General features: G+C 40.5%; 2 protein-coding genes across 8 annotated transcripts in view; one reads left to right on the top strand and one right to left on the bottom strand.

Annotated features, from left to right (window-relative positions):
- The window catches only part of si:ch73-55i23.1, a 782,803-nt gene extending 761,636 nt beyond the window's left edge, over positions 1–21,167 (top strand). The window contains exons 1-15 of one of the 7 annotated variants that reach the window (XR_012405677.1): positions 8,761–8,808; positions 8,906–8,949; positions 9,611–9,719; positions 9,806–9,948; positions 10,032–10,233; positions 15,012–15,105; positions 15,177–15,317; positions 15,766–15,831; positions 15,921–15,962; positions 16,164–16,289; positions 16,434–17,292; positions 17,549–17,632; positions 17,712–17,866; positions 20,170–20,335; positions 20,415–20,825. Coding sequence is in view for 5 of the 7 variants with exons in the window: in XM_068221055.1 (XP_068077156.1) it covers positions 8,924–8,949; positions 9,611–9,719; positions 9,806–9,948; positions 10,032–10,233; positions 15,012–15,105; positions 15,177–15,317; positions 15,766–15,831; positions 15,921–15,962; positions 16,164–16,289; positions 17,149–17,292; positions 17,549–17,632; positions 17,712–17,866; positions 20,170–20,335; positions 20,415–20,563 (1,647 nt within the window). In the remaining 2 variants the exon portion in view is untranslated. Of the gene's footprint in view, positions 1–8,760; positions 8,809–8,905; positions 8,950–9,610; positions 9,720–9,805; positions 9,949–10,031; positions 10,234–13,820; positions 14,131–14,682; positions 15,106–15,176; positions 15,318–15,765; positions 15,832–15,920; positions 15,963–16,163; positions 16,290–16,433; positions 17,293–17,548; positions 17,633–17,711; positions 17,867–20,169; positions 20,336–20,414 lie in introns of those variants that run through there. The other 6 variants (XR_012405678.1, XM_068221055.1, NM_001204308.2 and 3 more) reach the window with 6 other exon arrangements.
- The window catches only part of gusb (glucuronidase, beta), a 273,136-nt gene that overhangs the window by 30,868 nt on the left and 218,005 nt on the right, over positions 1–24,263 (bottom strand). The window lies entirely within an intron of this gene.

Here is a 24,263-nt window from a genome sequence, read left to right on the forward strand (position 1 = left end):
GTAACGCTGTGCATTGTCTTTCCCCCACTTGAGAGGACAAGCCATGAGTGAGATAGAGGTCTCATGTCTGCATCAATCTGAACAGTGTGCTGTGTTTCTGCAGTCCCCATGACTGTTATAAGTCGTATTCCCCAACTTGCAGGCACGTGCACACACAGTGCTCAACCTGTGCAGTGCACATGCCCTTTTTAGTCTTGGATAGAAAGTTCCCTTCCAAAATGATCAAAAGTGCCCCCGCGACGCGACACAACCTCCGTCCTGCTTTACAGTACGCGTGCGACAACACAGCTGATCAGAACGCGCGCGACAACACCGCTATTCAGTACTCGCGCGACAACACAGCTGATAAGAACTCGCGCGTCAACACCGCTATTCAGTACGCGCGCGGCAACAACACAGCTGATAAGAACTCGCGCGACAACACTGCTGATAAGAACTCGCGCGACAACACTGCTGATAAGAACTCGCGCGACAACACTGCTGATAAGAACTCGCGCGACAACACCGCTATTCAGTACGCGCGCGACAACACTGCTGATAAGAACTCGCGCGACAACACTGCTGATAAGAACTCGCGCGACAACACTGCTGATAAGAACTCGCGCGACAACACCGCTATTCAGTACGCGCGCGACAACACTGCTGATAAGAACTCGCGCGACAACACTGCTGATAAGAACTCGCGCGACAACACCGCTATTCAGTATGCGCGCGACAACACAGCTGATAAGAACTCGCGCGACAACACCGCTATTCAGTACGCGCGCGACAACACAGCTGATAAGAACTCGCGCGACAACACCGCTGATAAGAACTCGCGCGACAACACCGCTATTCAGTACGCGTGCGACAACACAGCTGATAAGAACTCGCGCGACAACACTGCTGATAAGAACTCGCGCCACAACACCGCTATTCAGTATGCGCGCGACAACACAGCTGATAAGAACTCGCGCGACAACACCGCTATTCAGTACGCGTGCAACAACACAGCTGATAAGAACTCGCGCGACAACACTGCTATTCAGTACGCGTGCGACAACACAGCTGATAAGAACTCGCGCGACAACACCGCTATTCAGTACGCGCGCGGCGACAACACCCGCTTTAGGGTTTTCCAGCTCTTTTTCATCCCCGCTACTAGCAGCACACTCCATTTCCACATTACTGGATCTGTAGCGACAACAGACCAAGGGATGATGGTCAAGCATGGGCTGATGGGAATTGTAGTTTCCGCTACCTCCCGTTCGCTTCATTCGCCTGAGCAAATTTTCTCAGAAGACCTATAGTTTTACCGAGTCATGCGACTACGGTAATATCGAAAAAAAATAATATTGCGGTATGACGGTATTTACAATACCGTTACATCCCTAGTTGTAACCTTACCTTTTCCATATTTAAAAAGTCTTTGTGCCAGCATCACAAAAATAAAAGTAAAAAGGGAGCAATCGAGCTGTATATGGAGTGTACTAATCACATATTTTACAGAAGCAACAGTTCAGAATTTATGCATCATTCATTGTTTAAAAGCACTGCATATTTTTATGATCCAACTGTAAAAAGCAGGTCTCACAACTCAACCTTCAATTAGAGAAACGAAATGTTAGTATTAGTTTTACTGCCTGGAGGAGCAAATGTACCACTTTTCAAAGAGCCTACAGTGTTGAGATAATCACTGACTTAATGAACGTCGCTGGAAAAAACATCTCAAACGACAGAGAGAGACTGATGGAGGAGGTCCAAGCTATTATTGGGTAAAAACAGGGCCGGAGTGGGACTCATTTTCAGCCCTGGAGTTTCAAGCCAGACCGGGCCACCTCAGTTCACGACTGATTCCAATTCAGTTTCTAATTTCACTATCACGTCTTTTTCAAGAAAACAGCTGGTTTAGAAATCCAATTGTTCAACAACCAGAACAGTATTATATGTCTTAAAATGAAAAATAAATTAATACTAATATTACAGGTGAGATTCGAACATGGGTCCGCGGCGTTAAGACGCAATGTGCCTACCACTGGACCACAATGGCGCTACAAATATGGCAATAAAAAATAAGTAATGACTTGTGACCCAAGACACAGCACTACTTTCTTTTGATGGCTCAATCTTTTTCTCCCCTTTTAAAATTTCTGATCAAGTTATGTCAGATTTATTAATGAAGTGAATCATTTGATTTTCATTAAGCAGGTGTATTATTCATTAATATCAGTTATTTGAATTCTTATATTCACTAAAGTGCCACTGTTTGGGGTCGATAGTTACATTACATCATCATCATTAACGTTAGTTAACCTGCAGGCAGCATTTTGCTCAAGGGGCTGCGAGAAAATGAATGAAAAGAGCGGCGCTGCGGCAAAATAATGAATAAAAAGAGTAAAGCTATGTGAACCCATCAGATAATGATGAGTGAATAATAGCCACAAAACTTAATCAGAACTCTATGATTCATTCAAAAAGGTTTTTTTTATAAAGTACAAAACCAGTTACTAGTTAAAACATTGCATAAATGGGGCAGTTTCAATTTAAGAAGAGAATGCTAAAGAAAGCAAACACAAAAAAAAGCAAAACATTCAGAGCAAACCACAGGCTTACAACAGGGCAGGACGAAGTGTGAGAAGATGCAACAAATGAGTAGCTCTTAACACCCAGTAGCACAGCAATCACACTACAGCAACCACAGCACTCCAAAAATACACACAAATCACCACAAACCGTTAAAGGGTCCCACCACCTCACCAGTGCCAGTCACACCCACGGAGGAGACCTAGCGGCTGCCCTTTAAAACACAAGGGGGATAACAAAACAAAAAGAAAAAGTTACAATAATATTTGTACACAACACACAACAAACAGGGCCTTTCACCTAAATCAACAAACAAAAATGGTAACAATAGTCGTGCTAGTCCTGTAACACAAAAAACGACTTAATAAATATTTGGGAATATTAAATCTGCATTAAAAATGGCTTTGGATAAAATTTAAATACCTTACATAACTGGATCTAACCGAAAGGGATTAAAACCCAATCCAGAGTTTCTTCTTTGAGAACCTATAAAACCATTTTATTTAAATAATCACATTATTAATAGTAAATATTAAAGTAAGTAGCATTTTAAGTTCCTTTTACCTTTTGAATGTAATTCACACAAGTAGCATATCAGTTAAAATCTGCCGACTGTGTCACCAGGCCAATCACCATTAACACGGGTGGGATTCTGGAACACAACACAATAAAATAACTGTTTACCCCGCCTTCTCAAATTTCTTACCTCGCAATAAATCCCATGCGTGAGGGCACTTTATATCCTCCGTTACACAGAGCTGATCTAACAACATATTGTTCTAAATGCATGCAATCAAACTTGAAATGATGACATCAAATAAACAAACAGCTCTCCTGACACAATGAACGAGCATAGTCACTATTACCATAATAGTTACAGAACAAATTACCTGAGCTTGATACCCGCTTGTTTGTAGCCTCAATGAATGACAACCAAAAGCACGCTATGCTGTTGTGCGTCTATTTATAGCGCGTATTGACACCTGTTACGCTCTGCTACGGACTTATGGGAAATGTAGTGCCAAGCCTATACGTCGCCCCATCACATATAGTCAAATAAACAAACAGATGAAAAAAGTGTGACTGCTGAGAGTGCAAACAGCTAGGGACATCGGCCCTCACGGCCACAAAACAGACCGGCCCACCGGAAATTCTCCCGGTCCTCCAGATTAGCCAATCCGGGCCTGCCTGGGTAAAAATGACACAAACATGATGATCTGGCCATCAGTCAAGTCTTTAATGTTTGATTTTTTTAAACCCAAATTCATCTCCCAGCTACACTTAATGGTGAAACATTTTAAACAGGACTATCATATCAATGATCGGTAGCACTTGAAGGGGCGTACATGACATGACACGTAACCGTAAATGACATTTTTCGCATGCTTATAACTGCCATGAAGTGTCATTTGCTCAGTTTCATCATTTTAAAAGCAAAACTGACAATGTTTGTTATAGCAACTTGACAAACACATCTCAACCTGTTTTGTTATTGACAACCTGACATTACTGAGACAACACAATTTGTCATAAATCTGTCATGAACATGATCCTTTATGCTTGATTTCATTATGCAACACAGATGATCAATGACACCGTTGTCAACCATAATCACTGCGACTTAAAATATTGCATTACTCTGCTCCTGTTCTAAAGAATTAATTTCAAGAGTTCACACTTAGCTGATGATCAATAAAGTGTCATTGGCTTGCGTAATATCTTCGAGCCCGGGGCTCCCTCCAGTTAGAAGGGCTGTTACAATCCTATGTTTGTCTTGTCTCATCTGTTTTTTTTTCTTGTTCCTGTTTTGCTTAGAACACATCCAATTGGCCACTTCCAGCTTGCTTGATCCTGATTGGCCTACAGTGTTTTAAAAAGCCATGACACCACTTCCTTGGCAGCCATCTTGTTTTTGGTCACTTGCTTGTGTTTGTTGAAATGTTTGATTGTGGTATAGTGCAGAGTTTTTGGATGTGTTAGGACTGAGAATATTGAGATTTGTGAGTACTGTTTGCTTTGTTTGACTTCTGAGAGAATATTGAGATTTGTGAGTACTGTTTGTTTTGTTTGACTTCTGAGATTATGTTGAGAATTGTGAGTACTGTTTGTTTTAGTGTTTGCTTTGTTTATGATACTTTGTTCCACCGGCTTGTTTGACCTTTGTTGCCTGCTGACATTGATTTTGGATTGTCCTTCAAATATGGTTGCCTGTTTTTGTAAATAGATTGTAAATAGTGTATATATTGGGATAGTAAGGAGTTTGACGCCATTTTCTTTGTAAAACCGTTTTGCCTCTGTTTTTGTGTTAGGTAGTTAGGGAAGTGAATTGTACTTTCTTTTCTTTTATTTGTGATCAGGTAAGTTAGAGATTTAATATAAAGGAATTTTTGTTTGTTATTTTGGCCTTGTCAGCTCCCGAATTCAAACCCCAATAAATCTTTGAATTCATTTTTTTGTCTTGTCTTTCATGTTGTGCACCATCCCTAGACGGTGCGTAACAGGGCGAGGGGGGAGTTCGCGCTCAGGTAGGTCTCGAGAACTCCCCTGCTTGTCGCCGTGTGAGAAGTGTAAACTAAGGTTGTCTTGGGTGATGATTTGGTTTAGTTGATTGGCTATGGTTTCTGTTTTTGGACGGTGGGAGAAAACCGGGGAAAACCCACGCGAACACAGAGAGAACATGGAAACTCCCCACAGAAATGCCAACCGGCCCGATAAGAGGTTGGACCAGCAGTATTCTTGCTGTGAGGCAACAGTGCTAGCAACTGGACCGCCGTGTCGCCCTGTTGGAAAAAAGGGGAGGAAGTAGGGGGGGAAGGGGGGAAAGTTTCAAGACGAAGATAACTGGAGTAAAAATCTCTGGTTATTTATAATTCTTACATTATCATCTAATAGGGCAGATTACAGAGCTAATGAGGTGCCAGCCGTGTTAATCATAAGCCTCTCGAAATTAGTTTATAAACAAATTTAAAAAAAATGTTCCTTGTCATTTATAAATACAATAACCTTTATTTAACCAGGTAAGTCAGTTAGGAACCATTTACAATGACGACCTGGCCAAAAGGTAGCATAAAACCCAACCCAAGCTCATTCTGAAAACGTAGCCCCGCGGCATTTCTGGAGACCGTGATTTACGTGGCCGGAGGTATGTATGGCCGCATTTCTTTTTTTCAAGTGAACGCTACAGGGCGGTGTGACGCTGCTCCTCTTTGTGCTCGCCGGCTGACGGTTCACCTCCGTGTGGAGGTTTTTCCCGCCGCAACCAGTTTGTCCGGTTAGCTCGTTGTGTTGGTCGGCGGAGCGGAGAGCCAGAAGGGAAGCGATGACAACGGCGACATTTGAATTCGGGGAAAAGCGGTTCCAGAAATCAGGTAAGACAAAAACAGAATCCAAAAAATAAAGCAAGCGAGTTCATAACAGGGCGAGGATATGGTGAAATCCGAAAACGAGGTCAAAATCAGACGTGGGCTTTTCTTTTTCTGGACAACTTTTGTAAATCGTTGCTTGGGTTTAGGGAAGGAGAAGGAGGAGGAGGGTGGGTCGGCTAATTAGCCGGCCGCCCAGTCAATCATTCAGTCAGTCGAACAGATGGTTGTTCGACAGCGGCCTCCGGTGGCTTTACGTGAGAACAGCACGGGCGCAAACGGCACACACCCGCTCGTGAGAGGCATTTGAGATGCAAAAAAAGCGTGCACAGGATAAATGACTGACGATAATAAATATTCTTAATAATAGGAATTCATCTGCCACATTTTTGAACTGTGCAGAGCTGTAGCTTCTTTACTGGGCCTGCTATGCTACTGTATTTCAATAGAAATTTTTTTCCAGTGGTTTTACTTGGTGAAAAAAGTTTGAGATCAATTGCTTTAGAAGAGTCAAAAACTAACGTACAGCGTTTTTAAATAGTGGTATGTTTTAATTTTAGCTGTCTAAATTTCTTTCGCTTCTGACACCGCAGTGTCGCAGTGTGTTCTAGGCAATAAGGCAATATGAAATGCAAATGGGGTGTTTATTAAGGCTGTTATCCGCTATGACATACACACCTTATCAGTAGTTCCTCACAGTTTTAAGTGTGGTTCTCTGATAATGACAGGGTGCGGAGAGCGCAGCTGAAAAAGGAATGTGAAAATGAACTATAAGTGTCAGTACTCAGCTTTGCACTCAGATCTGTCAATGCTTACATGTGATTTTTCTGAACATCTTAAAGAAAGAATTAGTTGCTGATTGTAAATAATCCAGAGCCTCTGATCATGTAGGAGCAAAGCAATAGGAATGACATATTTAATTATTCGCCCTCCTGCATATTTTTTTTTTCTTTTTCTAATTTTCCCAAATGATGTTGAACAGATTCAGGAGTTTTTCACAGTATTTCCTATAGTATTTTTCTTCTGGAGAAAGTCTTAATTGTTTTATTTAAAAAAAAAAGCTGTTTTTATTTTTTTAAAAGCCATTTTAAGGTCAATATTATTCGCCCCCTTGAGCAATATTAGTTTTTGATTGTCTCCAGAACAAACCACTGTTATACAATGACTTGCCTAATTTCCCTAGTTAAGCCTTTAAATGTCACTTTAAGCTGTATAGAAGTGTCTTGAAGAATATCTCGTCTAATATTATGTGCTGTCATCATAGCAAAGAGAAAAGAAATCAGTTAAATGAGTTAAAACTATTGTGCTATTAGGGAAAAATACACAGCAGGGTGAACAGTTCAGGATGGCTAATAAAGTGTCATCTGCATAAAATTGAAACCATGAATTTTCCATATTACCATCTAACATGGTAAAGACACCTTAAATAAGCTTCAATCAGTTCAAAAATTTAGCTGCGAGAATAAAAAGAAGTACCAGGTCAAAACGGCACATCTCTCCATGTTAGTAAGAGAGTAATTAGAGAAATTGCACTGGCTTCCATGTGAGGTTTCAGATTGATTTTTAACATTCTCATGCTGACCTACAAAGATTTCATGGTCTTGCTCTTCATTATTCACCTCATATTTTAACCATCTACATGCCTAGTCACAATCTACAATACTTTGATTAGGGTCTTAGTGGTACCCCCGACCCATTTATGTTTCATGGGAGATTCGGATTTTTTTCTCTTTCCAGGGTATATGCAGGAATCCTAAAGGTAATTGCAATACCTTTTAAAGACTTTTGAAAGGTCTCATTAGAATATTTTAAGACCTCATAGCCACTTCCAAGTTCTAATCAGTATCAAACCTTTAACTTAATAAACAGTTGTTAATAAACAGTTGTAGTTTAATAAATAAGTGGAGCACCACCATGCAACAGAACTCAGATAACCTGGGAAGAAACAAAGCTTGAAAGAATAAATTTTTCAGCAACAGGTTTCAGCCACTGTTTAAACATGTCTTTCTCCAAGCAGGAGTTCAAGAGCTTGGTCCATGGGAGACATCGATGACCACATTCATAAAATTTGATTTGATACCTTCCTTTTCTACACACACACAGATATTCCTCTAAGATAAGATTTAAACCATGAGACTCTATTGTCTAACCAACACTTCTTTGTCCATATAATAAAATCTCTTGAACCACAGTGTCAAAAGCTTAAGTTAAATCAATACAAATACATGCACAGAGATGTTTTTCATCCACAGACCCACAGGATATATTTAGATTTTTAAACTGTTGTAATTGAGCTGTTGTTTGTTGGTTTGTTTTTACAAAATCCAGACTGATTAATAGACAGAAATCTTTGAGTGAAAAATTGTAGTCAATTTCTCACAAAAAAGTTTAAAATTGATTTAATAATGCTATTTATTTTTTATATTTTAAGTAAATGTACTTACTTTAGAATTAGTTTGTTATTTTAGTACATTAATTTATGGCAATCAGCTGAAATAAAACATTAATTTCATTGATTTCTATGAATCCTGTCCTAGAAAATATTATTTTATATTATTTAAAGCAATGAAATTACATTTGATTCTGAGTTTCCATTATAGTTGCCAACAACAATAGTTGTATATTACTATGATTGGAAAACATGATCATTTTTGAAATAATGGATTATAGTTTCTTTAATGAAAAGTCTGGAATAAAGGTAAAACTACAAAATGTAAACATAGTCATGTAACGCAGCAGAAACAGCTTAGTTTCAAAACAGGACCTGAGCTGAAGCAACCCCACCCCTCATATTCATCTGCAGCCTATAAAAGATAATATTCTGTCATTTCAAAACATAAACAGCTGCTGTGTTGTTGCTGATCCTGAGGATTTGACAAGAATCGTGAGTATATTTTTAAAAACATTTATAACTTGCATGTGACAAAGTCTGAAGGTACATTAAAGATTTTAACTTTAATGTTGGATTTTAATGTTGACAGACGACTTACTAATTACAGATGAGTGGACCCAATTTCCAGGAAAGGTAATCCAGCTCAGATTCATAGACACAATAATTAATAATGTAGTCAAAAATGACTCAAAATGTACTTGAGACTTTATATTCAACCCTTAAATACAGTTGAAGTCAGAATTATTCGCCCCCTTGTTAATTTTTTCCCAATTTCTATTTAACAGAGAGCAGGTTTTCTCAACACATTTCTAATCATAATAGTTTTAATAACTCATCTCTAATAACTGATTTATTTTCTCTTTGTCATGATGACAGTAAATAATATTAGACTAGATATTCTTCATGACACTTCTATACAGCTTAAAATGACATTTAAAGGCTTCACTAGGTTAATTAGGGTAACTAGGCAGGTTAGGGTAATTAGGCAAGTTATTATATGATGATGGTTTGTTCAGTAGACTATCAAAAAAAGCTTAAAGGGGCTAATCATATTGACCTCAAAATGGCTTTAAAACAATTAAAACTGCTTTTATTCTAGCCAAAATAAAACAAATAAGACTTTCTGCAGAAGAACAAATATTATCAGACATACTGTGAAAATTTCCTGAATCTGTTAAACATCATTTGGGAAATAAAAAAAAAGAAAAGATTTAAGGGGGGCGAATAATTCGGACTTCAACTGTATATTAAATATTTGATGGTAAATTCAGCCCTGTTTGGTCTGTGTGTGCAGTGAAGTGCGAATCGCACACTCTCTGAATAAGAATGAGGAGGAGTTTGTAGCTAAAAGGAGAAAAGATGTTCTGCAAAGCCTGGAGAAAATCGGCATAAGCTGCAATCAGGTAAAACATCTTAAACTTCATGACTATTTCTTCTTGAACTTACAAACAAATGGAGTTGTAGTTGACGAATGTGTGTGTGTTTTCAGGAAAATGTGCCAAACATTGCATTACTGGGTTCTGGAGGAGGACAAAGAGCCATGGTGGGATTGCTGGGATGCCTGGATCAGCTTGATAAAGCAGGTCTTCTGGACTGTGTGCTCTATCTGAGCGGAGTCTCTGGATCCACCTGGTAACACACACACACACATACACACACACACACTGAATTGTTTTGCATATCAGAAATGAGAGCAGTGTGTTGTTCTTCTGAAGGTGCATGGCCTCCTTATATCAGGAACCAGACTGGTCCACTAAACTACAGACGGTCAAAGACAGAATCATCAGCAGAATCAGCGGTCCTGCAGTCAGCTGGAAAGATGCACATAACAAACTGTTGAAATATTTCAGTGAGAAAGACTACTTCAGCTTGACTGACGTCTGGGCAGTGCTGGCCGTCACAACATTTGTGAAAGAGGTCAGTGACGGTGACTATAATCAATGATATCTAATCTTGCAGGTTTTATAAAAGTGTTCATTCTGAAAGTGAAGCACAAATTAGGTAATATTCTGATCTTGTTCTGCCATTCCTCTGAAACATGTGAAACACATATTGACAGAAATATGAATATTGGTGGAAAGAGTTCTGTGCATACTTGGACCATGGGAGGAAGCAGTTCCAACTGTGCTGGCCATCATGGCAGATTGACCTGAGGCATTTTTGGATTTTCAGTTCAGCCACGAGTACCTAGACTGAAGTCTTGGGGTCCACTGGCTGCAAGGGTGTCCAGAGCTTGGAATTTGTAGATATAAAGTCCAGAATGTATTGTTGTATATCAATACCTTTTCTTCTAGACCTTCCAGCGAAGCAGGCTCTTTGAGCCTTTGAGAGATTGACATTACAGATTTCCTTGTCTAGGTTCCATTGGATGAAACCCAATGATAGCTGGAGAAAAATAGGCTGTGGTTATTTGGGATAATCAGGAGTCTGGTCGGAAGATCAGCTTTTATATTGTGGTTACCTGGACAGTAAATGATGGTAAAGTGGAACCTGGTGAAGAATAGACCCCAGGAGGCTTGCAATGGGTTCAGTCTCTTGGCTAAATGTAAGTATTGCAAAAATTGATCAGTAATCACAGTAAGCAGATGTCTTGCTCCCTCTAGCTCAGGTGTCACCAAACTTGTTCTTGGAGCGCTGTTGTCCTGCAGAGTTTAGCTCTAACCCTGATCAAATGCAACTGAACAAGCTAATCAAGGTCTTAGTAGGTATACTTGAAACTTCCAGGCAAGTTGGAGGAAAACTTTGCTAGGAAACCAGCCCTCCAGGACCAAGACTGGTGACCCCTGCTTTAGCCAATGGCATCACTTGTCCAAGGTCAACTTTATGCCAAGTTAAGGCTACAGATGTCCTAGTTTTGCTCTGCTTGGAATAACTTAATGGGGAGGAATCCACAGAAGTAAAGAATAGGAGACGTACCGGCAACTTGGGAGAGCACAGCTCCTATATGCCAGTGTTGGAGGAGTCAACAATGACCACAAAGGGTATTTGCAGATTATGATGTCAGAAGATGGGAGCTGTGCTGATCCGTTTCTTATCCAAAGGCTTCATGAGCAGTGTTGTTGCAGGGCAGGGACTTGGGCTTATCTCACAGGAAAAAAAGTAAGGATAGATGGTGATGGACTGAAATCTTTGACGAATCTCCAACAAAAATGAGCGAATCCCAGGAATGATTGGAAGTCTTTGACGTATTGTGGATATGGCCAGTCCAGAATGCCTTTATCTTTCCCCTAGTCCATCTGGATGCTATTCTGGCTGGTGATGGAAGGAACTGTGTAGAGGAGTTATGTAATTCACATTTATCCAGCTTTAAGTAGAGATGATGTTGGAAGAGTCATTAGAGGACCTGTGGTACGTGGTGGCAATGTTTGGCCAGGTTCAAAAAGTATATAAGGATGTCATAGACTGTGAGAAACCAGTGAAGGAATTCCAGGAACACCTCATTCATGAATCTCAGGAATACTGAAGTATAGTTGGACAAGCCATGGTGCATAACCCTTAATGCAAAGTAGCCAGCATAGGTGATACAATCCGACTTCCACTCTTCAGCCTCTAGGATACAGTTTAGGTTACAGGTGGGGTTAGGTGAGCGCATTAGAAAGCATTGGATGCAGCTCAGATTGCACTGCACCAGGTCTGCAGCCAGACCCTTCTTCAGGTTGGAGGAATGTCCTTACCCCAGGTGGAGGAGTTCAAGTATCTTGAGGTTTTGTTCATGAGTGAGGGAAGGATGGAGCGTAAGACTGACAGGAGGAACAGTGCAGTGGCAGCAGCAATGCGGTCGATGTACCGGACCATCGTGGTAAGCCAAAGCTGAGCCAAAAGGCAAAGCTCTCAATTTACCGGTCAATCTACATTCCTACTCTCACCTATGGTCATGAGCTTTGGATCATAACCGAAAGGACAAGATCTAAGATACAAGTGGCTGAAATGAGTTTCCTCCGCAGGGTGGCAGGGCGTACTCTTATAGACAGGGTGAGGAGCTCTGTCACCCGGGAGGAGCTCGGAGTAGAGCCGCTGCTCCTCCACATTGAAAGAAGTCAGCTGAGGTGGCTCGGGCATCTGTTTCGGATGCCTTCAGGAAGCCTACCTAGGGAGGTGTTCCAGGCATGTCCCACCAGGAGGAGGCCTCGAGGAAGACCCAAGACACGCTGGAGGACCTATGTCTCTTGGCTGGCCTGGGAATGCCTCGGGATTCCCCCGGAAAAGGTGGAGAAAGTGTCTGGGGAGAGGAAAGTCTGGGGTTCTCTTATAAGACAACTGCTCCCGCTACCCGGACCCGGATAAGCGGATGAAATTGACATGACATCCCTGCAGTACAAAATAATAGAGGTGGATCTGGTTTGACAACAGATGTTAAACAGTTCTACACATAAAAAATTACTTCAGTGGGTCACTTCACAGGAGAACCCTTCACTACCAAATTGGTGATGAAGACAACTGACTTGACATTTGGGTAGACAAGCATTGAATTCCACCCCCTCATACTCTAGCTGTTTTCCTTGAATGGTTGGAACTCTGAACTCTTGGACTTGAAATTGACTTAGCAGACGGAGACTATTCGGAGACTAAAGTCTTGTGAGATGAAGTTTACCAAGGATCCAGAGTCAAGCATGATTAAAATGAGGATTCTTGTTGAGTTCTAGACATTTGGTTGAAAGTTTTGCCAATTTTGACTTGCAAACCTTTAGCTGGTGTAACTGTCCGTCATCATTAGCGTGGGGTTGCTGATGGATGACAGTAAAAAGAGAAGGCCAACAAAAAGGTTTTTTTTTTACAATTAATTTTTGTAGTTATTGGTTGGGAATGGAATTTAGTTAAAGTGGGGTTATTGTTTTTTTTTCAAGTCCTGTTCCCTGGTTTGATGTGTTTTTATACACTCATCAGCCACTTTATTAGGTAAACCTGTCCAACTGTTAACGGAAATTTCAAATCAGCCAATCACATGACAGCAACTCAATGCATTTAGGCATGTAGACATGATCAAGAAGATCTGCTGCAGTTCAAAGAAATGTGAATTTAGTATTTCAGATCTACTGGGGTTTTCATACACAACCATCTCTAGGGTTTACAGAGAATGGTCTGACAAAAGAGGAAATATCCAGTGAGCGGCAGTTCTGTGGGCGCAAATGCCTCGTTGATGACAGAGGTCAGAGGAGAATGGCCAGACTGGTTCCAGCTGAAAGAAAGGCAACAGTAACTCAAATAAGCACTCGCTACAACCGAGCTCTGCAGAAGAGCATCTCTGAACACACAACACGGCCAACCTTGAGGCGGATGGGCTACAGCAGCAGAAGACCACACCGGGTGCCGCTCTTGTCAGCTTAATACAGGAAACTGAGGCTACAATTCACACAGGCTCACCAAAACTGGACAATAGAAGATTGGAGAAACGTTGCTGCTCTGATGAGTCTCCATTTCTGCTGACACATTTGGATGGTTGGGTCAGAATTTGGCCTCAACAACATGAAAGCATGGATCCATCCTGCCTTGTATAAACCGTAAAGGCTGCTGGTGGTGTAATGGTGTGGGGGATGTTTTCTTGGCACACTTTGGCTCATTAGTACCAATTGAGCATGGTGTCAACACCACAGCCTACCTGAGTATTGATGCTGACCATGTCCGTCCCTTTATTTTTGGGATGTGGTATGTGGTGGGATGTGGTGGAACGGGAAATTGGCATCATGGATGTGCATGGAAACTGCAGCAATTGTCAATATGGAGCAAAATCTCTGAGGAATATTTCCAGTACCTTGAATCTAAGCCACAAAATATTAAGGCAGTTATAAAGGTAAAAGTGGGGCCAACCTGGTACTAGTAAAGGCTGATTTATACTTCTGCGTCAAACGCCGGCGTATGCTACGGCGCTGACGCATAGCCCTTCGCTGTGGCCATCGGCGTCACTGACGTGCACCTCTCAAAAAATGTAACTACACGTTGCAACAACGCGTCGCACAAGCTCTGTGATTGGTCGGCTTGGTAGCGCTGACGAGTCTGGGCGGGACTGAGAGCCGCGCGATTGGCGCGAGCCTGATGGAGCAAGTTTACAAGTTTGGAGTCCAGTGAAGGAGCTCCGGATGGAAAGTTTTGTTCTGTTTACCTCATAGTTAAAGTTGTTGCACGTCCGCCGGTTCCTGCCTCAAAATGAGCGAGTTTGAGCCACTTGTACATCCCGGAAGTGTTCAGGAAACGCAAAAAAGCAGCAAAGAAACTCGACACAGAGGAAGATTTACACCTCACTGCCAACTAGCGTTTCGGAAGTGTTAATGCAGACCAACAGAGACAGCGCGCAGAAGTATAAATGCACAGCCACGCGCGTTGCATGCGCCGTGGGTTACGCCGGTCACTTGACGCAGAAGTATAAATCAGGCTTAAGATGTACCTAATAAAGTGGCCAATGAGTGTATATATTTATTTATTTATTTTTATCCTTGTCAGTTCTTCCCCTCATTGTTAATGATTTCCTTAATTGGAACATTCTTTCTCCTTGTAGCTTTTTTGTCTTTCTGACAACATTCACTGAAAAATATTATCCTGGAAATTCAATTCCTTTGTGTTGCTTCTGCTATTAACAATTAGTTGGAATGATGCCAAACTGCATATGACGGTGTATCTCTGCAAAACGACACAATGACAACAAAACATTAAAACATATCATCAGTATATTTTTGATATCAGTGTCCAAAAAATCTGCACAGATGGATGAGAGCACACTCAGTGATCAGCAGGAGCAGCACAAGAAAGACCCGCTTCCCATCTACACAGTGATCGACAAGCAATGCAAAGATGGAGGTCTGTATGCAAGAAAAAAAATGTTACTGTGCTCACGTCAGCTGTTATAATGCTCTGCTTTGCATCTACAGACCCCTGGTTCGAGATCACTCCATATGAAGCAGGTTATTCCCTCACTGGAGCATTTGTGGACACTCCCAGCTTCGGCAGCCAGTTTGAGAACGGCCGTAAGGTCAAACCTCAGCCTGAAGTGGACATGCTGTACCTGCAAAGTAAGCAACAAGAGAGCTTATCAATATGAAAACACACTATCATTGAACAATGTCTCAGAACACTAAAATAAACCACTTGCACAATTACTAAATCTTAAAAAGTAATTAAAAGATCATAACATAATACTTTGTCGTTAAAATAAACCATATTACACAGATGTTTTTTTCTGAACAATGGCTAAATTTTATGTATTAGACCAGGGATTACTAAACTCGGTTCTGGAGGGCCGGTGTCCTGCATAGTTTAGCTTCAACTTGCTTCAACACACCTACCTGGAGGTTTCTAGTATACCTAGAAAGAGCTTGATTAGCTGGTTCTGGTGTGTTTAATTGGGGTTGGAACTAAAATGTGTAGGACACCGGCCCTCCAGGACTGAGTTTGGACATCCCTGTATTAGTCATAATTATTTATATTTTACTTTTAAATGATATTTGACCTTTTCTGCAGGTCTTTGTGGCAGTGCTTTAGGTGACAGACAAATGATTCACAGCTTCATCTTGGGAAAAATACAAGGTGCTGCTACATTTTAAAACTCACTTCTGAATAAAGTTGCAGTGTTTGGTGGAAATATCAATACTGATTCCATCTCATTTTCTCCACAGAGTTCTTTACACAATCAACACCTGCTGAGGAAACCAAAAAGGGTAAAGCATTTCAAACATAGAAGCAGCATAACAAATGCTCATTCACCTTAGTGTGAAGTGTTACAAAACAGATCATTCTTTTTAGCTTCAATGCAAAACATTGGTAGTGGGGAAATGTCTAATACACAATTTTGTGATGAAAACAACTTACATTAAAGTAATTAAAGAGTGTTTACATATGTTTAATGTGTGTTTCAAAAGATCCAAACACACCACCAGAAGACCAGTGTTCTCAGGTGCTGACGGATCTTACCGACATGAATATCTGTGTGTTGAAAGGCCAGGATCCTACTCCTCTTGACGAATCCATCAGAACAAAGCTGACTGGTAGGACTTTCCTAAAGTGTGCAGGAATCATTGTTGAGTGTAATTAGATAAAAGAACTAGCTACTTTTCATTTTAGCTAATTACAGTTATACCTGCCTTACAATATCCTTGCATTATAATATACTAGCCTTAAATAATCTCAAGGGTTTACAGAGAATGGTCTGACAAAGAGGAAATATCCAGTGAGCGGCAGTTCTGTGGGCGCAAATGCCTTGTTGATGCCAGAGGTCAGAGGAGAATGGCCAGACTGGTTCCAGCTGATAAAAGGCAACAGTAGCTCAAATAAGCACTCGTTACAGGCGATGTCTGCAGAAGAGCATCTCTAACACACAACACGGCCAACCTTGAGGCGGATGGGCTACAGCAGCAGAAGAGCACACCGGGTGCCGCTCCTGTCAGCTAAGAACAGGAAACTGAGGCTACAATTCACACAGACTCACCAAAACTGGACAATAGAAGATTGGAGAAACGTTGCCTGCTCTGATGAGTCTCCATTTCTGCTGACACATTCAGATGCTCGGCTCACAATTTGGCGTCAGCAACATGAAAGCATGGATCCATCCTGCCTTGTATCAGCGGTTCAGGCTGGTGGTGGTGGTGTAATGGTGTGGGGGAGATTTTCTTGGCACACTTTGGGCTCATTAGTACCAATTGAGCATGGTGTCAACGCCACAGCCTACCTGAGTATTGAGTTTTGACTATTGAGGATATTGAATAACCTGCTCTGTCCCCCATACACCACCTCCATGTCAGATAATGATCTGGCCCCATTTTCCACACACACAAAACCACTGAAATTAGCAGTCTGCTAAGAAACTAGATGAGCTAATAATAATGCACATACCTTTTTCCTCCTCAGAGCTCTCTGGAGATGAACAACAGCTCATATCTCAAGTGAAAAAAGTGAATATCCGTGATAAAAGAGAAGCAGAACCAGAAATCAATCAATACACAGAGGATGTGTGCGACTTCATGTGTAAATTGAAGCTAAGCTTGCCTCTAGGTATGTATAATTACACTGTAATCGAATTAAACCACCTGTTGGGATACACCATTTCCTCTTTGCATGTTTGGAGGAGAAAATGACTCGTAAAATAGACCCATCATAGCATTTATTGACTTCTACTCTCTGATGATTTAAAGTACTTTCTTTATCCTCACTTGTAAGTCGCTTTAGATAAAAGCTTCTGCTAAATGAGCAAAGTTCAAAGCAGCATGCATTTACCTGAAAGACAATATTTATAGAAGTTAAATTTCAGGCACTCGGATGCGGATGGCTATTTCTAAATGCATGGCTCAATGGATCTGGGGCAGGAATTATGACTTTCTCCACAACATGAAACGTGAGAACAGACCTGCTGTTTGCCGGCATTTGAGTGTGAATAATATAATAAACAGTGGTTTTACACTGTGATCCCTCAGATGAAGAGGTGCCTACTGCTCTTCTGAAAAGTGACACCAGAGACTATGAAGATGCCGGGCTGTTGCTGAACTCACCCTACTTCTCGGTGCTGAGAAAAGAAAGAAACGTTGACCTCATCATTTCTCTGGATTTCAGCGAAGGCGATCCTTTCATGGTATTATTTAATTAAGGATGCACATAATGTTTTTGATTTGGTTCTCAGAAAAATCCCATTAATTTAGCTGTAATTTGCTGAAAAGTGTTTGCCTTCTTACTGATTTCTTATTGTTTTGCATGCCTGTCACACATGTTTCAGATTATCAAAAAAACTAAAATATCAGTCAAAGACAACACAAGTAAACACATCATGCAGTTTTGAAATCAAGACTTTTCAAGACTATTTATAAAGCAAACAAAATGCAAAACTACAAAGCCCTGTGTGAATGCCACAATTACCAGTGATTGGATTCCATAAGATCGCTGGTTCTCACTCACCATAACCGTGGACTACAATTCTGCCATTGTTGGACTACATATTCATACATGCACTCCGGTCACACTCACACATGCTTCCTCATCTAGACTGATTACTCGCACCACCTGAGGATTGTCAGAGACTGATTGCACACACTACTTTAGCCACACACTCACCTATTCAGTTTGCCGAGTCTTGTTAACTGTAAAGTAACACTACAACGCGTTTCCTAATCTGGTTTCTCCGTGGTTTGACCTTAGCATAGCTTATCCGTTTGTCTTAGTCTGCCGCTTGCCTTCTGACCTCTCGCCTGTTACTTCGACCATGGTTCTGGACTGCCTTTATAAATCAGTTTGCACCTGTGTTGACCATCGCTTGCCTGACTTTTAATAAACCGGCATTTTGGATCCTACCTCAGTTGTATGTGAGAAAATCTGGCCAACTGTTAAGCCTGGTTTATACTTCTGCGTCAAGTGACCGGCGTAACCCATGGCGCATGCAACGCGTGTAGCTGTGCATTTATACTTCTGCGCGCTGTCTCTGTTGGTCTGCATTAACACTTCTGGAACGCTAGTTGGCAGTGAGGTGTTAATGTTCCTCTGTGTCGAGTTTCTTCGGTGCTGTTTTGCTTTTCCTGAACACTTCCAGGATGTACAAGTGGCTCAAACTCGCTCATTTTGAGGTAGGAAGCGGCGGACGTGCAACAACTTTAACTCTGAGGTAAACACAAAACAAAACTATCCATCCGGAGCTACTTCACAGGACTCCACACTTGTAAACAATCGCTCCATCAGGCTCGCACCATTCACGCGGCTCTTGGTCCCGCCCAGACTCGTCAGCGCTACCAAGCCGACCAATCACACCAATCGTTACGACGTGTAGTTAAATTTTTTGAGAGGTGCACATCAGCGACGGCCACGGCGAAGGGCTATGCATCAGCGTCGTAGCATACACCGATGTTTGACGCAGAAGTATAAATCAGCCTTTAGTGAACTTGGGTTCTGCAGCGGGGCAATGATCCAAAGCACACCAGCAAGTCTAGTTCTGAACGGCTGAAAACTAAAAAAAATGAATACTGTGGAGTGGCCTCGTCAAAGTCCTGACCTGAATCCATTTGAGATGCGATGGCACAATGCATTTAATGAAGCTAGTGATGGGGTATGATTAGGGGTGGGGTTAGGACTGGTGAACCAGCATTGCATGCAGCTCATATTGCAACTCCACCAGGTCTGCATCCAGACCCCTCTAGTTTTGGTGCTTCAGTACCAGGAAGACTTTCTGTGATAAATGAAACCAGGATATTTTTGGTGCGCAGCAGAATTAATGAAGGAGAATATCTGGCCTGACCTGAATTTAAATTTGTTTGGTGACCTTAAACATTAAAGAGTGACAGTCATGCAAAAAAAAAAAGGAATCAGTAAAAGGGCAAACACTTTCACACTACTGGATAAAAGCAAATTTTTTGCAATCATTTAAAATAGTAGTGTTTTTTGCACTTAAACTATTTACAAAACTTTATATAATGAAAATATGCACATTTTAACACCTTTGTTAAAGCATAGCTCACTAAACCAAAAAAAATTTTGTGGCCCACTTTAACTTTTAATTGAAAATGTTTGTGGCGGATTGGTAATTTACTCAAACACAAGAGAAAAAGTCTTAAGCAAATAAACAGCAGCCAATCATGTGAATAAACAAACTACATAACAGGTCACAACGCCAAAAAATTGAGAAATCCAGGCAGATGTCATAAGAAGGTGTTCAGAGGATGGAAAGGAAAATAATTAGCATTTACTCTGGTCTACAGTCACTTTCAGGAATGTTTCTATGCAATTTCTATACATCTCTCACACTGAATATCTGATAGTTCTTTTATTTAAACAATGTATGCAGACCTGTGTTCCAGTTATGTGCATTCCTATACATCACTCTTCAGTTTTGCTCATTAGTTTAGGGACTGTAGAATAATAAACCATTAAAGCTGTGTTGATATTCTCCTGCAGACAGTGAGAGACGCTGCTGAAACCTGCGGAAAACTAAACATCCCTTTCCCTCAAGTCAACATTACTGCTGAGGACGTCAAGAAACCGAAGGACTTCTATGTGTTCAAAGGCCAAAACACTCCAACAGTGATTCACATCCCTCTCTTTAATGTGGTCAACTGTGGAGGCAAGTTAAGATCGTCTAGCTGAATAACACTGGAATTTATCAGCTGTGACCTGATTAATGTTTGCTAACTCTTCTTCAGATCAACTTGAGGATTGGAGGAGCAAATATGCCACCTTCCAACAAGCTTTCAGTGCTGAGATGATCACTGACCTAATGAACGTCGCTGGAAAAAACATCTTGAACAACAGAGAGAGACTGATGGAGGAGATTCGTGCAGTCATTGTGTAAAAATGACACGATGATCTGAACATCAGTGGAGTTTTCTCATATAAGGATCCAAAGTGTTCAATGTTTGATTTTTCCAATGCAAATTCACGTTACAGTTACCCTAATGTTGTCATTGGTGTGTATTTATTCCAAAACTATAAGAGTGAAATTTCATATTTACTGATGTTCAACCAGCAGCTGTGCAGTCAATGTGTTATCAAAGAGAGCTGTTGACTTTCCTTTTACTTAGTCTTCTTCTTATTAAAGGGACAATTCATCCAAAGATGACATTCTGTCATCATTTTCTCACCCTTGACCTGTTTTAAATCAGTTTAGTGATCAGTCACGTCTTCTGTTGATCACAATAATATTTTGAAGAAAACTGAAACCCTGTAACCGCTGAAATTCATGATAAAAAAAAGCAAATGCTTTGTATTTCAATGGTTACTGGATTCAAAAATCCTTCAAAATATCTTTCTTTATATTTAAAAGAAGATAAAAACTCAAATTGGTTTGGAGAAGAGTGATTTAATTTTTAATTTTGGGTGGATCGTAGTTTTGGCTATCCCTTTAAAGGATGGGTCTCAAACTGAAATTGTCGGGGGGCATATCAGTGACTGACAATTCATAGCTTGGTCCCACTTTATATTAAGTGGCCTTAACTAATATGTACTTACATAGGAACTAATAGTTTTTTTACAATGTACTTATTGTGTAAATACATGTATTTACTGTGTACTTAGGGTTGATTAAATACATGTATGTAATTACATCTGTAATTAACTTTTGTGATTACATTTGTAAATACACTGTTGACCATCCCTTACACCTTAACCCACCCTTAAACCTACCCATGCCACCAAACCTGTCCATAACCCAACCTCTATCCCAACTCAAAAGCACCACAAGTGTTCTCAAATACATCCTAAACACAGTAAGTACATTGTATTTATTTTTTTGATGTAAGTACATAGTAGTTAAGGACACTTAATATAAAGTGGGACCCATAGCTTTAACATTTAAGCCCAACAAAGAAGTGAAACCTGATGTAGTTGATGCACATTCTTTCCCAGACTATGCAAAGGCGAAGCTCCTTTTTTAGTTTGTTTTTGTACATATTGAAGGGGAAGTTTAAATTGCTATGGAAAATGAAATTTAGTAAGAGGCATAATAATAATAATTATCATTCTATCCCAATCAATTGTTGCTTAACCAAACGATTAACAGATAGAGTAAGAACAGCAGAAAGCAGTTTACTTTACTGACAATTGTTTTCTTAATATTTTTAAATTTTGTTTTGTAAAACTACAACCAAGCGGGGAACAATATTAAGTCAAATTGTACTAATGCACATTTTTATACAAATTTTTATATGTGTATGAGGAAAAATCTATTAAATGATATTAATTATTTTTCATTTTTAAAAATCATCTATTAAATGATCGAATCAAATATTAGCTAAATGATCATATTTACACCACCATCATCGCATGTACACCATGGAAATATGTTTGTACAACACAATACTGGCGGTATAAAACTAATTATAATCAAATGACCCAAGAATATTCAAAAAAATAGAGCTTTAGTTAAAATAGAGCACTTATGGACATATATTTCAAATTTAAAATCAGTCCCAGAAATAATCTGCATGTGCGACCGCAAACTGAGAGAAACCTAAATTAATCAGAATATATAGTACACATGACAGCAGTGACAGCCAATCACAATGTTCAAATATGTTTAGGGGCAGTAAAACTCGACTAGCGAATTAGACTGAACCCTTTCTCCATGTCTAGGTTTATGGTGACGGTGCAATTTTTTAAAACTGAATTATATTATTGGCGGGGACATTTCAATAGTAGGTGGATATTGGTGGACATGTCCCATCCATCCATGCTAATTCTAATCCCTTGCTCTGAGGTGCTGCAACAATGCTATCTTTGGCCTTTTTTACTTTACTTTCTTTATGGTCTTGTAGGAAAAAAGGAATTTATTTGTATTATATTTGGGTCATAATTTTTAATTAGAAAAATGTTTAGACTAACAACAGATTAATCAATCTTTTCTATTGTTCTATTGTCTTTTCTAAGTGTATACACTTACTCTTTTTTACTGTGCTGCATACTTTTTAGAAGAACTGCCGACCAGTGGAAAAAGCAGAATAAGAATAAATTTAGGTTTGTTACAGACTGCTGTCTGGACATGTCACAAGGAGCATGATCATTGTAGAAGTTATGAAATATAAAAAAAATATATTTAAGATGCACGTAATTGTTCAGTTCTGGTATGCAGAGAAGGGTTGCAGAAAGAGGAAGTATGTCTAGGGGTTACAAAGAGCCAAAGGACTGCAGAATGACTGATCAGTGACGTTAAACCAAAACTCAACCTGTTAAGATCAGTTGTGTATATATGCTGGAGTCAGGAAATGTATGTTAGTTGCGAAACCTCTTGAATGTAATTCTTGTATTGCATGGGGGTAACATAACCCAGAGCTCTGTCATCCAATTATTCATTTGTATCTAATAAATTACAAACATTTTTGGCATTAAAGAAAACCCTCTCCAGGCCTTTTCTTATTGAACACGCATGGAATTGGCATGATATTCCAACAGTCTACAAGTAGAAATTTATCTTTGGCTTCACCACACAACCACATCAGCGTTCAGCAGTGGTATTGAATGGCAGACACCTGCATGGCCTTCAAGTTGTATTTAACTGCTACACTGAGGTTGCCAGATTTGGCATGCATAATGCTGGACATTACATTGACTCTACCTGTGGCCAAAAAGGGCTAAAAAAAGCACTTACTTGCCTGGGTACTGGGTACCTCATCTTCCACCACCAGAAATCAACTCTTGCCCTCTCCATTACCCAAAGCAGGGTCATGTCACTTGCATATCTTGTATGAGAAAAAAATAGGTCAGTTTATATGCATACAAATCAAAGGATTTCAACGTAGAAAATGTGACATGTACATAGACAAACATGGTAAACACCTGTGTTTCAAGAGTTCACACTTAGCTGATGATTAATTATAAAGCTTGTTTGGCATGCTGTCCCGGGAGAGAGCCCTGAGCTCATGAGATCCTCGAGCCCAGGGCTCCCTCCCGTTGCAAAGCGGGAGGGGAGTTTGAGCTCAGGTAGATCTCGAGAACTCCCCTGCTGTAGCAAGTGAATGCTCTTGAAATTAATTACTAACTAGAAGCGTGTCTATGTTGACAATTTGGATTGTTCAATTGACTTAATTGCATGTTTTTTTAGGCGGTGGGAGGAAACCGGGGAACCCGGGGGAAACCCACGTGAGCACGGGGAGAAGTGCAAACTCCACACAGAAATGTCTGCTAGTTTTGGTAAAGCCAGGAGCCAGAGACATTCTTGCTGTGAGGCGACAGTGCTAGGCACTGGGCCACCGTGTCACCCGTCTAAGAAGGAGGAGTAGGGGAGGAAGGGGGGACTCTTCGAAACGAAGATAGCAATGGAATAAACCCCAGGGTATTTATAGTAGTTTAGGAGTCATCTAGTCAGCTGCTAGCAATCATAAGCACGTGATCCTCTCGAAATTTGTTTATACATAAACTTCACGTTTCGTGTTGAAAACTAACACTTTCTTTGTTACTTTTGGAGGCAAGGAAGAATGTGATCACTTCCCTGGTCATCTGGATCCAACCAAGACAATTTCCCGAGAGTTGCACAGTTAAGTGGTAGTTTTACCTCAAGA

This window comes from Danio rerio, chromosome 5 (assembly GCF_049306965.1).
Source record: "Danio rerio strain Tuebingen ecotype United States chromosome 5, GRCz12tu, whole genome shotgun sequence".
Taxonomy (NCBI): domain Eukaryota; kingdom Metazoa; phylum Chordata; class Actinopteri; order Cypriniformes; family Danionidae; genus Danio; species Danio rerio.